At 33.3% G+C, this 15,000-nt stretch overlaps 1 protein-coding gene across 7 annotated transcripts in view; it reads left to right on the forward strand.

Annotated features, from left to right (window-relative positions):
• The first annotated feature begins 1,028 nt into the window (after window positions 1-1,028).
• The window catches only part of LOC144981067 (AP-1 complex subunit sigma-2-like), a 33,835-nt gene continuing 19,863 nt past the window's right edge, over window positions 1,029-15,000 (forward strand). For 4 of the 7 annotated variants that reach the window (XM_078929167.1, XM_078929165.1, XM_078929166.1 and 1 more), the window contains exons 1-4: window positions 1,057-1,327; window positions 3,460-3,638; window positions 4,614-4,722; window positions 7,368-7,505. In XM_078929167.1, coding sequence (XP_078785293.1) covers window positions 1,325-1,327; window positions 3,460-3,638; window positions 4,614-4,722; window positions 7,368-7,505 — 429 coding nt within the window. In that variant the 5' untranslated portion in view covers window positions 1,057-1,324. Of the gene's footprint in view, window positions 1,328-3,459; window positions 3,639-4,613; window positions 4,723-7,367; window positions 7,506-14,171; window positions 14,274-15,000 lie in introns of all 7 variants that reach the window. The other 3 variants (XR_013647002.1, XR_013647001.1, XM_078929170.1) reach the window with 3 other exon arrangements.

Below are 15,000 nucleotides of genomic sequence, written 5' to 3' on the forward strand. Positions count from 1 at the left end.
CCTAGGATGGAGAGATATTGCATTACTCTCAGCACCAAGCAAAGTGCTAACAAGAATAATCCCGGGAAGAATTAGAGATGCCTTAGACAGAACTATTAGAGATGAACAAGTAGACTTTCGAAAAATCCGATCATGTTCTGACCAGATTGCCACTTAGAGAATAATCCTAGAACATGCATTGGAGTGGTAATCTCTTCACTGTATTTGTTTTGTAGCCTTTGGAAAAAAATAGTCCTTGGCAGTGCGAATACGACATACAGATAATAGTATGGAACATCTTCCAGAGTCGAGTCCCAAACTTGGTTCCAAAGAAACTACTAGTAATACATTTTGATAAAATTTAAATTGCTAAATGAGGACTTTTTCTGACAAGTCATCCAAGAAAACTCTCCCTCCACCGAATTCCACAGATTTCACCGAAGTGAGACCTAGATTGCCTCCTGTCTCCTATTGCTTGTGCTTGACTGGACGACAACAGAAGCAAATTTGCGAACTCGGGATGAAGAATACAACGGAGGCTATACCAAGAAGAATGTCAAGGATAGAAACATATTATGGTGGACGCTCGTGGAAGTCTTATGTTCCGCAGAACGAAGAGGATTAAATACATTTTTAAACCGTCCTGTATTCTACATTTGAATTGTTTATGTATGGGGGTTTCAACTTAACAATAAATAAAGGTAACAAAAAACAAAAAAAAAAAACCAAAAAAAAAAACCAAAACAAATGAAAACAAAAAACAAAAACAAAACAAAATGCAACCGTTGTGGTGTTGCTCACTACACAAGAAACTCGCCCTGGGTTTTGCGTTTGTTGCGTCATCCGTCATCCGCATTCGCATTCCCGTATCTTTAAAGGAAAGGAACTTCGATCATGTTTTTCGTTTTTGTTTTATGATTTCTTTGTAATTTTATTCTTATCGGATACAAGTGGAAGACCGCAACCAATGAAAAATGTAGATGTCGAAAACCAATATATTATTTTTTTTTTTAAATATTATTTTAATATTATGTTTTTGGCATGTTACAGATAGGCTATCTGGATCCTTTTCTCTCTGGAATCTCTGATCTCTGCCCTCGGAGAAAAAAACCCAACAAAACTCAACAAAAAACTTTCTTCATTCCACACATTTTATGATTCAACCACATGTTGAAAGCAAAGGATAAAATATATATTTAGAACGCCCAAATCTAATGATTCAAAGCCGATAGAAACACTATTCGTCTTTTCTGACAGTGGTCAGTGGCAGTAGACTGTCGTCACTGATTGTAATTTTGACTGACAGAACAGTGACTGTGGTGACAGTTGTCAAATTTACTTGAAGATGGTGGGTTTATTTTATACTTCTTGATCATAACCTGTTTAAAAGCGAGAAAAACAATACAAATCTCACCCCATCATCTATATGCTTCAAGGCATGGAGTTCTGTTTATAACTGCATTTTTGAAAGCATTTTCATTTATAATTTATAATTCAGAAGTTTTTGGAGACAAAATCAAGTCTGTCTGTGTCTGTGTCATAGTTATTCTAAATCTAAGGTCTAGATATCAATCTTAAATTTAATCTATCTAGGTATCCTGACCTTACGGTGGATAAATGAGTTCTGTCGAATTGTTAAAACTTCTGGTGATAAATGTCTTTAAAAATAGTTATCACCTGATGTGGATGTAACCAAAGTAATAACCAAAGTTTTTAAATATTTTAAAATCAACATGGACAATTTTATATGTTTGTAAGATGGCCTCTTTTTCTTTTCTGTATTTAAGTAATGGTCGTTTTAGCTTTTATCAATTTAAATTCTTATGGCATATCGGTATTATCTGGCTATTCCCAAACTATTGATTGTCGATTTCGAAGAGGAACCAAAATGCAATTTCAGTATTCCAAAGTTGGTCTTTATGGCATGGGGCTATGTAGTCTGTTGGTATGATACTGGCCTGTGGGTCGGTCGGAAGGTCCTGGGCTCAAGTCCTGCTCTGAGCGGTGCATAGTTGAGTCCTTAGAAAAGGCTCTTTACTCACATTCTCTCACCGTACTACATACTCTGGTGTAAAATGAGTTGGGCGTTAACTAACATATTAACAGCATTGTCTGTCGGAAAAAAATTGTGATATTGCCTAACAGTAACAGACATCGTGTCTTGTCCTACATGGTTAAGTGTTGCTGTTGGCTGGGGACCTCTTGTAAAGTGCATTTAGCACGTTTAGAGGATAATGCACTATGCTATATAACAGCTCAAGATCTTTTTTTTACTGTAACTGTAAGGAACAATTCACTATAATAACTGCTATATTCATTTACTCAAAACTTTTAAATATAATGTCAATTGTCTTGGTAGTTTTGTTTATTATTGTATTGATATGGTTATCAAGATTAAGAGCATGACCAAAGATCACTCCAACATCTTTTTTTTTTTGTTTCTATAAAAGAGAGAGTTTCCTCTTTATTCACTTCAGTGTAATAAATATGCAAGGGATTTGTTTTGCCAACATGTAGAATTTTACATTTTGATTGGTGAAATTGTAATTCTCTGACCAATGCAAGAAAAGATAAAAATATCATTTTGTAAAACGTTATAATTTAAAGACGATGAGTAAATTTTAGTGTCATCAGCATTAATATTTTACATGTTGAGTTGATAACTTCAGGTAAATCAAAAATGACTCCAGTTGGAAAAATTCTCTTATGGAGCTGGAACCAAAACTACATTCTTATATATATTAATTCTTGACATACTCCATAGAGTTAGTGGATTTAATTCCCCTTGGATTTAGCCATTGTGCTATGGCAAGGGATCACTAGATCCTAGATTTCCCTAGTTCGGTGGAGTCCTCATCGGTCTGCAGCCTTCCTATTTTTTCTACTTCTCTCAAGAGATCATTTTCATTTATTGTCCTTTCCTGTGGCATTATTGTCCTTGCTGTGCAATGATTTCGACCGGGCCCTGCCTGGAGTCTTTTTCTAAGAGTAAGAGGGAAACAGGCAGATAGTTTGATCTTTTTAAGAGAGATGATATTACTCCTTGCAAATCATTTCTCTAATATAGATATAAGGTTATTATAAAATGCTTATTTTTAAATTATTCTGTGTTTGTAACCATTTGAGAGATTCTAATTTGAGACTAGCTGCAAGGGTATATAGCTGATGGATCTCTGTTGAACTAGTCTCCCTTTGTCTTTCTTTGGTGCTCAAAATCTTTTAGCTTTTCTATCATCTTTCTTTTTACTGGCAATGGAATTATCAAATGCAGTAAAGCCCATGAAACAAAACCAGAAACAAAGACTTCTTCAGACCAACCAATAATGTTTAAATTAAAATATGAACAAGACTTTTCATCATGATATGTTGGATGCGAATGAGAATAGTTTTGTTTAGAATTGAAAATGTCATTTTACTGTTAATTCCATCAAATTGTTAAACAACAACAAAGAAAAGCCTCTTATTTTTATATTTCTGCAGATGCAATTTATGCTTCTATTCAGCCGCCAAGGCAAGTTGCGGCTACAAAAATGGTTCTCTGCTTTCCCAGACAGAGTGAAGAAGAAGACAACAAGAGAACTTATCACATTGGTGCTATCCAGAAAACCTAAAATGTGCAGCTTCTTAGAATGGAAAGACATGAAAATTGTTTACAAGAGGTAATTTTTTAAACTCTTAGTTGACCGAGTTGCAGTTATCCAACTCCAACATCATATCTTATTGTTTTTACCAAGAGAACAATAAAAAAAAATCTTGCAAATTAATACTACTCTATTATTAATGAGAACTTTTAAGTCTGCAATCATGATAAATCATGAATCTAACCATGAATTCTCCCAGTATTTATTACTATTAACTATTAATGATAGATAAGGACTGAATTTATGATTGAATTCATTATGAAATGGATAACATTTTTGAGGTTTATCTTCTGAGGTTTTCATTGTTTCAATAACATCTCTGTACTTCTTCCACTGTAATGATACATTAATTTTATTATTGGTTTATTCATCAATAATAATATGTTCAAATTAATTAGTAAAATGGATAAAAACTTTTTATTGTGCTATTTATCTATATATTTCCTCATGTTGATTCTTGGTATGAGGAATTCATTTTACAGAAAATTTTTATTTAAGCATATTCTTGTATTTAAAAAAATAAAATGTTCTGTTTATTTGACAAGTTATATTGATTCTGGATCCTGTGGTAGTTGTAAATATTAAAAACATTTTTTATTGTATTAAAATTGAGAGAAAAACCTCCAAGAAAGTTGCTTCATACCCGAAAGGTACCCAGTTCGATCACCCGCTGCTGCGCTGTCTGGCCTTGCGCAAGTCATCTCACCCTAGCTCAATTTGCGTCGCTGCACTGCGGCTGACGCCTGGGTTATTCCCTTCTTCTCGTGCAATAGACCCTAGAGACAAATTCCCCCAATGGGATGAATAAAGGGAATTTTATTTTTATTTATTTATTTATTTATTTATTTATTTATTTATTTATTTATTTATCTATTTATTTATTTATTTATTTATTTATTTATTTATTTATTTATCTATTTATTTATTTATTTATTTATTTATTTATTTATTTATTTATTTATTTGTTTATTTATTTTGTGCCATGCTCCACAGATATGCCAGTTTGTATTTTTGTTGTGCAATTGAACCGGATGACAATGAACTCCTGACCCTGGAAGTGATTCACAGATATGTGGAACTCTTGGATAAATATTTTGGGAGTGTGAGACTGTTTTACATTTATTTAGTAGACCTGTCTGCTTGAAAATTTAAAGATTTGTATTTCTTTACGAGATAAAACATTGCAGTCCCTGTAGAGTTAACTTTAAAAATTAACAATATGCCCTCACAAGGATTAAATAATACTTTGAAATCCTTAAAATGATGTAGTTGGCATCACATGTCCTTTTCAATCAGTTTTAATGACTTAGAAATACTCACGAAGTTCTGAAATTGGGGCCAAAATTTCCTAATTTTTCAAATTTTCGTAATAATAGGAAGGTCTGATATAGTGATAATAACAAGAAATGAAGTAAGTAGGAAAATGCCAGAAGACAACAGAGAATAAAAACTTTGCGGCAGCTATGGGGGCTCGAACCCGTGACCTTACTGGTATGGAAACTCCGCCTGGTTGGGGGGGGGGAGGGGGTCGTGACTCTTCTGTATGAGCTATCCACAGCCCCCCAAAAAAGTTGCTTCAAATTCTAGTCTACCGAGAGCCACTTCTCCCCGCCTTCTTGAGGCCATGGGTTCAACACACACAAATGCTGCAAAGTTAATTGGCCAGCATTTACGTTAAATAGCCAATATTCTCATATTCCGATATAGTGACAAACGCCAAACCTGCCCTCTTGTATTTTGTTAATTATTTAAATCTGTACAATAGAATCAGGTCTCTCTCTAATCCAGAAATCCTCTTTATTGTCCTTAGGACATATTTTTTTTCTCCATTATTTACACACTGTAATTCGGAAATTCTTGATTCTGGATCTGAACATACTATATTGGGAAAAGCCATTGCAATATAGAGGATTTGTGACTCTAACTATAATCCAAATATTATATCGATCAACACCGTCTGTCTGCCTAATCCAGATCAATGAAATCAACAAACGATTGAAAGGAGGAAGTATACTGCAGTTTAAAACGTTATGTCACATCCAATATGCTTCAACAGTCATGACGTCACTTCCCTCGTAATGACGCATGGTAACTTAGTAACGGGCTCTAAACTATTGGAACATTGGCAGATGCTCATATGAAATATTTCTCTGACGAGCATAAAAGCGTATCCAGAGGAGAAAAACATATGATCTTGTTTTGACTTTTATACATTCTGATCACAAGACATATGAAAAATTCTAGCCAGCATGAAGAATAAAGAGTACCGATTTTATTTGTTTAGAACCACGATGGCCCCCGTTGCTGGGCGACGTGACATCAGACTATTGAATCCAATTTTCAAATAAGGTAAAGGCATGTCTTTGATGCATGTTTGATAGCACCACTATATGACGCTCCTTCTTTTCAGTTGTCTTTATAAATTATGAATCTGTTCTCACCTTTGCACGGCCTCATTTGCTCATGAAGAATAAAAAAGCACTAACCTACTCAAGTCACATTTCTTGTAACTTCTCTAAAACTTCACAAATTAGCACCTTCAGCAAAGAGAAGAACAAGAGTTGTTTGCTACAATGATTGGCTTAGATTACCATGGTCTGAGATTAAAACTACATATGTTGGCGTCCTTGAGATAATCAGTCGGTCGCATGGTGAAAAGCTTCGAACGGAGATATTGACAATTTTAGTCAAGAGGTCAATTTTTATGGAAAATGAGTTCTCATTGAAAATCGTTAAGATGAAATATTTTAATTGAATTCTACTCCTAAATATTTTATTTTAATTTTTTTTATAAAGGTAATTATTATACTTAATTTCAACTCTTGTCAACTTTGGAAGCGATTTTCTCAAAATTAGGATTTCACACCCTAGCCCATGCATATGACCACAACTTCATGAAAAATCACCCGATTTGCTTCAAATAAAGATTAAAATGCTCAGGAGACATTGGGCTTTCAAATGATGCAAAAAAGAAAAACAACAAAAAAACACCACAAAACAAAAATTTTCACCATGTGACTGATTATGTCAGGGTCACACACATATTATGTCACTTTAGGTACTGATCCCATAATCCGGATGTCTCTCTATAATCTGGACAAAATTCTGGGAATGGAGGTGTTCAAGTTATGGCAATGTGATTGTATTGTCTGGGGATCCTGACTGACAGCCCAGTCAGTAGAAATAAATTTTCAAAAATTGAGCTTTTATATAGCGCAATATCCACTAAACGTGCTCAATAAAAGCACTTTACAAGGGGTCCGTGGCCAACAGCAACACATAACATGTAGGACAAGACATGACACCTGTTAGGGGATGCGTCGAGCGAGGGTCGAACGCAGGACCTTCCGATCTGAAAGCGAGTGTCATACCACTCGACTGCATAGGCACACATAACATTCGCTGCGCACGCAATGGGACAGAGATTGATCTCAGGTGGGGTCGAGATTTTTTTTCTGATCCACCTTATCCAACCCACAGGTAGCTGGGTCTGTTAAGTCTTGTGAAAAGTACTTTGCAATAACAGCTTCAAAATGAAAAAACCCTTCTCCAGTCGATACAAAAACAAATGAATTTTTTCTGTTTTCATTGTTGGGTGAATAAGGGTTAGGAGCTTGTGACGCTCCATGTTAAGCATTTTGTCCTTTTTTGAAGCTGTTATATCCCTTTTTAAAAAGTTTGTATAATCAATACTTTTTATAGTCCACACCTTCTAGTAATTTGGTATTCATATTGATATCACATCAGGTATGCGAATTAGACATCATCTTCAACTTTGAGAAGGCCTATTTTATGCTGGATGAGTTCCTATTGGGAGGGGAAGTGCAAGAGACGAGTAAGAAGAATGTGCTAAAAGCGATTGCTGCTCAGGATCTGTTACAAGAGGTATGCCGCGTTATCGTTATCTTTTCTTTGTCTTTTTGTTTTGGTATTCCTTATCATTTCTGCATTGTCTAAAATGTGTTGGGTCTTCTAACAAAGTGTTTTTATTGATTTGAGACCGAGTTCCTTTTTTTAAAATTCAAGTTTTTAATTAATTCTGTTGTCAATGTGGGTGGTTTGAAAATATATTTTATAGTATATTATCCATATTTTAAAAATCCAAAATAGTGAAATTGAATCTGTTTTGTTTTTTTGTGTTTTTTTTTTTTTTTTTTGGGGGGGGGGGGGGGGGGGGGGGGTGATATTCGTTTCTTTTTTCTTTCTTTTTTTTTCTATTTTTCCTACCAAGTGTCTTTAATTTTGATGATGTTGAAAGCAGCAGGTTTTAAAAACTCGCCCAGACCCAATCAACATCATAAAAGTTTTGTCTTAATTTAATTTTTAAATTTATTTTATTTTATTATTTATTTACATATTTTGTTGTTGTTGGAAAGACAGATTATGGCTTAATTATTTAATCTCAAATGACTATTAAAAAACTGTAAATTTCGATCTTTATTTTTTGGATATAAGACAATTTTAAAATGGCATATAAATTTTACTATTTTGGATTGCCAAAGAGGCATCACGAGGGTGTATCCAAAGCTGAAAAAGTATTTTAGTCTCAGTTTGACATTAACATTGAACCACAAGGGCTTTGGCTTTTTGCTGAGTGACGGCTTTTCACTAAAACTTGTTGTTTGGGTTGAGTTGTCTTGATGAAATAACTGAGATATTTAACGTTTGTTTTTACATCAATTTTGTTCTTAAGAAAAAACAAACAAACCTTCTCGGGTATGGTATTTCATATGTTGTTACAGTGATAGATTAGATGATAAAATTCTTTTAGATTCTTGTTTGTTTCATTGTTTTTCTTGTTCAACTCTCTCGAACACAATATGAATGGAAACTGAAAAATTTTGATAGATTTTTCATTCATGTTAACTCGAAAGAATTAATAAATAAATTTTAAAAAGTTAGTTAAACATTTCAAGTGCTTATAATGCAGATTTAGATTTCTCAGTAAAACTGTAGCTTCACCCCGGGCCTGTAATTGATTTGTATTTTTATATATATATTTTTAAAAACCAAAATCAATTTTGCGCGCTGACCATTGCATTGAAATAAACTTACTGTTATTATAATATTTAAGTGTTCTAACAACCAGGTTTAGTTTCAATAAGTCTTCATAGAAACATTGGGGTAAGTTATTATATAATTATTATTATTAAATTCAAAAGTTCAGTAGATCACCTTTATTATAAAAAAACAAATGGATTGATCATTCGCCTTGTGTTTAAATAATTTCTCTTGAACTTTGAGACCTGCATAGTTTTTTAAAATGCACACCAGTATCTGCAATGTGAAACAAACGGTGACAGTTAATTGTTGTTACCCTTTGGTTGGGACACTTTTATCTATATCTATGGCAAAGTACTTTCTGACGAATCTGATATTATTAGATCCATGTAAATCACTGCTTGGAGAAATAGAGGAGTGATTGATCTTTGAATCAATCTACACTACATAGTACTCCGTTTCTCCCTTGCTTCCCCCCCCCCCTTTTCTCTGTTTGCTGTAAAAGAAGATCCTCGCCATCTTATCCAATAAGACAAATTAATTGATCCTTATCATCTGCTGAGGAAATCATAATTTTTTATAAAGATTCTCTTCATTTATTAATTTTTCTTGTCATGGAAAAAATAAATAGGGGAATAAAGGAAATAAAAAGGAGGCAATCATCATGCTTAATCTAATTACCATTTATTGGTTGTTTTTTTTTTGTTTTTAAAAATTTTGTCAGCCAATAGAAATTTGAAAGACACTGGCGTGATGGAAACAGATTGATTTTCCTATTTGTAAACACTTGTTTCTTCTTACGTCCATGATTTCATTTTGAAACGTTCCTATTCCTTCAAATTGCTCTGTCTTTCTCTTCTCGGTATTAGGACGATGCTTTGAACGACGTGCTCTTAGAGTACGGGCTGCTATAGCGTCAAAAGAAGCATCGCAATGCACTCGCTATTTGGTAACACGAATGATTTTTCTCAATTTCTCTTCTTATCGTCCTTCCTATGACATGCCTAATATTATCACTGTGTAACTGTAACTGTAATGTGTAGTACACTCTAGTACAAAGCCAGCTGTATCACCATCATTATTGACTCAGTGGCTGATGATGGTAATAATAACAACAATAATTTTATTCACATTAATAATGATAATAGTAATAATAATAATAACAATAATATATATATATTATATATATATAAATGGATTCACTCACTTATATGCCCGAAACACATGTTTCTGTGGCTTCCGCCCACGTCTTCAGTCGGCATATTATGTCCGTAGAATCTATATATATATATATATATATATATATATATATATATATATATATATATATATATATATATATATATATATATATATATATATAATAATAATAATGATAATAATAACAACAATCACAACATGGCATAGTCTATCTTAAAGGATTTTGTTTATAATTTCATTGCCTGCAATGGTATTTGTATGTGTTTGTGTGTAAACCTGTTTTTAAACTCAATTTTAGTCAGTACTCTTTTAGTCCATTTCATTGTTATAATGTTTGTAATTATGAATATGTCTTTTGTGTTAGAACCTTGAACCTGAGAAAAAATGCAGAACCTGTCTGCTAAAATGAAAACTTTGAAATTTTGCGAAAGTTTTGTTGACATTTTTTCCCCATTAATTTTAAAATGGGTTACAGTATTTCACTACTTATTAATTCTGTATGCCCTTTTGATGCAAGGAAGTCCAGGGTTTCCTGTAAATTTTAATTTTTCTTCTCCTGTTCCACGAAGAATTAATAAAATTACAATTTTTTGGCTCCAATTGCACAGCTAAATAGCAATTTTGATTCAGTAAAATGTGTTATTGGGGATTTTGAGATCCTATTTAATACTGTGTAAGGCAAATTATTATTGATTTGTAAAATGTTATCCTCTGCAAACAGCGAACTTTAAAAATTTCAATTAAGCAGCTTTGCTTTTGTCCAGACAGAAGAAGGTTATTCATAGAAGATACCATATTGTTTTTCATTCGAATATCATTTTTAAATTGTTGGTTTTTAGAAAATGTTTCAATAAAACTGATTTGTCTGATGTTTATATGGTAAGCGTAACTTGTTTGTCAGGACCTTAGAGCTTTATAATGCGTGTGAGAACAGTGTGCAAATAACTTATCGCTGTATCTGATTAGAACAAAATCTCAATTAGTTTTTGGATTATAGATATTTTCGGATTGAATCTTGGTTTTGAGGTTCTACGTTTTTTGTTTTGTTTTGTTTATATAGTCTTATTTAGTGTCGTGGAATGAATCATCATTTTTCTTTTTTTTTTTTCACTCTTAACCCAAACTCTTTCAAAACAAAATAAATCACTCAGTCTAACTCTTAACCGCCACCAACAGTTTTCTATATCCCTCTCACTCACCATCTCTATCTCTCCCTGCCCCCCCCCCCCCCCCCCCCCCCACGTTGTGATTGATACATTTTTAATATTCTCTAAAACAAAAGAAGTCATACAATGATTCATGTATGAAAGGTACCAGACAAAGCAAGAAAGAAAAATACAAAAAAAAAAAAAACCATCCCAAAAAATCAGTTGACCTGGGATTGTTTTTTTTTCTTGTATTTTTCTTTCTTGCTTTGTCTGGCACCTTTCATACACACTTGGTCAGATCTTTGTATTTGATAATATTTGTAGATCAATATTTGTAGATAGATGATCTCATTATGATATTATGTCCGGATGAAGCAAATAAGAATGACAAAATAAAATGGAATCTGCAATTCAATTTGCAAAGATAAACAATCTTTAGTATTTGTCAGGATAAAACATGTCAAAAAGTTTATTCAAAGTTAAAAGTGATATTAGTAATGCTAAACCTAATACAGTTCTTTGCAGTCAAAGGACCTGTAATCCATTCATCTTGATAAGGCATTTACATTTAACCCCAGTGCCATATATTTGTTTATAGAGATTCAATTCTCAGAAACTAGTTCACCCTGCCACAATAACAGTTTTAGGGGATGGATCTAACCATATTGATTCCGCAAATTTTATCCAATCAATGTGGCTATGTGGTCTTGTGATCTGACACTCGCTTTCGGATCGGAAGGTCCTGGGTTCGATGCCTGCTCGACGCATAGTTGAGTCCTTGGAAAAGGCTTTTTATTCACATTCTCTCACCGTACTTAGGTGTAAAATGAGTATCTGGCTGTTAACAGCGGTGTCTCTGTTCGAAAAAAATTGTAAAATCGCCTCAGAGTCATCATGTCCCGTCCTACATGTTAATTGTTGCTGTTGGCCAGGGACCCCTTGTAAAGCGCTTTGAACACGTTTAGTGGATATTGCGCTATATAAAAGCTTAAAAAAAAGTGCAATCTTGTTCTGTTTTTAGTTTAAAATGAGGTCCTGTCATATTCTTTCTTCCCGCAACCCTGCAAACCACCTGGGATGAGATGTACCTATTGTCACAAACGTTGGTGTGCATGGTAGTCTTTAGGCCGTGTAGAAAGGAAAAAAAAAGACAAATCAACGAAAAAACATCTGATTTTAGATTGTACTTTTTTCTTATTGTATTCACTTCTTTCTTTTCTTTTTTTTTTAACCTTCTGTTTTTATTAATTTGCTAACTGACTAAAAGTTCATGAACAATGTTGAGATAAACGTCTTAAAACTACAATCTGGTTGATAAGGTGCTGAAGAAAAGAAATCGCCCCGAGTATGTAAATTTAGTCGTTGCTCAACAATAACAGTCCATTCAGCATCAGATATCCGACAAATTACAAAACGGCAGTATCTAATTTGATCAGGAGATAGGACCAACACTTTTTCTATAACTCTTCATTATTTTCAATCTTGCTTCATACTTCTGCCACATTACAACATGAACATATCCAGTAACATAAAGTTGTTTTTTGTTTTTTTTTGAAAAAAGGAAAGAAGCACATGTCACCTTTCCAAGCCATGTTATGTTTACCTAGGTTGTCTTCCCTAAGCCTCTTACACGCCCTAAAAAGAGCATTATTATCTTCGAATCTTTTGGTTAAAAAAAAAAGGAAGTAGAGTGTTGAACAAATTCACTTCATATGGTTCAGAATGTAATTATCTGCTCTCTTGAGATTTCTTGGTAAAAGGAACCCAGAAACATTCTATAACTCTTCATTATTTTTAATCTTGCTTCATACTTCTGTCAGATTACAACATGAACATATCCAATAACATAAAGTCCTTTTTTTTTTTAAAAAAAAAGGAAAGAAGCACTTGTCACCTTTCCAAGCCATGCTACCTAGGTTGTTTTCTCTAATTTTTTTATGAAACATGGAGATAGGAAGGCTATAGGTTTATCATTGAGAGTCCGAGTTATGTCCATTGCATAAAATTTTCAAAGTAATCTTTGTATATCAACATGTCAACACATTCCTCCTAGAATGTCTTTCACTGAATCCCTTCCTTTCTCAACGACGGTTTATGATCCATATTCTCAAAACGGTATAATGTTGAGATGATCCAGAACCTTGAAAGATAATGTTAAAGACTAAACTGATAAACAGTATGAAACTTCAGTGTTTAGCCCTCTAGTAAAACTATATCGATGGTCCGCGGATCAAACCTTTGAAGTCTCGATTTTTCACGATCTGCGGATTAAAACTCTGAAGTCTCTGAAGTCATCAGATGTCTGATGCGCCCAAAATTAAATAAAATTCAAAGCTCGTATGCAGACTTCAGAGGTTTCTCTGATCGTGAAAATCGGGACTTCAGAGTTTTGATTCTCTGATTGTGAAAATCGGGACTTCAGAGTTTTGATCCTCCGATTGTGAAATTCGGGACTTCAGAGCTTTGATCTGCCTACCATCGATATTCATTCTCCTCAATGAATCATACACAATGCAACCCAAGTCTGATATTTGAAAATCTCCAGATATAAAACCACTTTGAGGGGATGGGTCATATATGTATGACCCGTTAACTCAATTTAGAATTATGTCGGTATGAACTAGACAGTTAAAATTGAATTGGAACCGACACGCACGTATTTGCAGGCTTTAACATTTGTTGTTATGGAGAATATTTTGCATTGGTTTGAGAGTATTTCCATTACAATAATGAGCCATTACAATAATGAGCCATTACAATAATGAGCCATTACAATAATGAGCCATTGCAATAATGAGCCATTGCAATAATGAGCCATTACAATAATGAGTCATTGCAATAATGAGCCATTGCAATAATGAGCCATTACAATAATGAGCCATTACAATAATGAGCCATTGCAATAATGAGCCCATAACAATTTGGGTCATCAGGCCTGCAAATAAGTACACATGGATTTGAACTAATCATAAGTACAATTTTTTTTTTTTTTTTTTTTTGTACCTGTATGAAATCAAAATCCTTCTTCTCAATGAATACACGGTTCGTTTTCATTTAACTTAAAATTATAATTTATTTAAGACTTTTTGTATTACATTGTCACAAACTGGTACATCCTGGCGTAATTCCAGAATGAGACTCTAAGTGTAAGTCACTTATCTACATATTGGAATGTATCAAATCATTATGTTGTGTCACATAGGATGAACATGTGGAGAATGCATTGAAAGAGAGTGGGATTTAACACATTACACATGGTTAGTGATCGTGTGTAATGCCTGACACAAATCCGAAATCAGCACAGGTCAGAGTTCTGTATGATTTTTTTTTCCTTCTTCGTCTGCTTATTCATTCCCCCCTTCTACATTGAGTAGTCCATCTGTCATCATTTATATATACATGTGTCTGATATAAACAGCAGGGATGTTAACCGAACCATGAAAAATTAAATTGTATATGGTATATTATTACCACATTCTCTTAAGATTTATAATGAAAATATTATTCTAAAAAAGATATAGAGAAGCTGATATTTCATAAGAAAAAAAAACAGAATTCACTTTGTATTTATTTATTTATTTATTTATTTTTTTTTTATCTTTGCCTCTTATGAATATAGTTTCACAAGTTTTAAGACAATTAAATTTTTTAAAAATTGGTATATTATTTTTTAGCTCATACATGATGGATTTGTCATCCATGCAGTTTGTTTATCAGTCACTCAAAGGCATCTTGGAATATAATCAATTAATATGCATTTTGAAATGCTTGTTTTGATGAAATGTCACCTTTTTAATCAGCGAAGTTCGAGAATGCTCATCTTCCAAAAAATTGTGTTTCTACTTTATCCTTCTAAGACGAGATCTTGTTTTACCCAAAGCTTTTTTTATTTTAAAAAAATAATTTTTTTTAGCAACTAGTTGTAGTTTGAGCTGATAGAGTTTCAAGGGTTTAGTAACATTACGAGAACAATTATTGTAACCTACTGCCTCATAATGGTATTATGTCAGGGTAATTTGATTTACTTAATT

Source organism: Berghia stephanieae, chromosome 10 (assembly GCF_034508935.2).
Source record: "Berghia stephanieae isolate SIO BIC M18660-M18661 chromosome 10, UCSD_Bste_1.3, whole genome shotgun sequence".
NCBI lineage: Eukaryota > Metazoa > Mollusca > Gastropoda > Nudibranchia > Aeolidiidae > Berghia > Berghia stephanieae.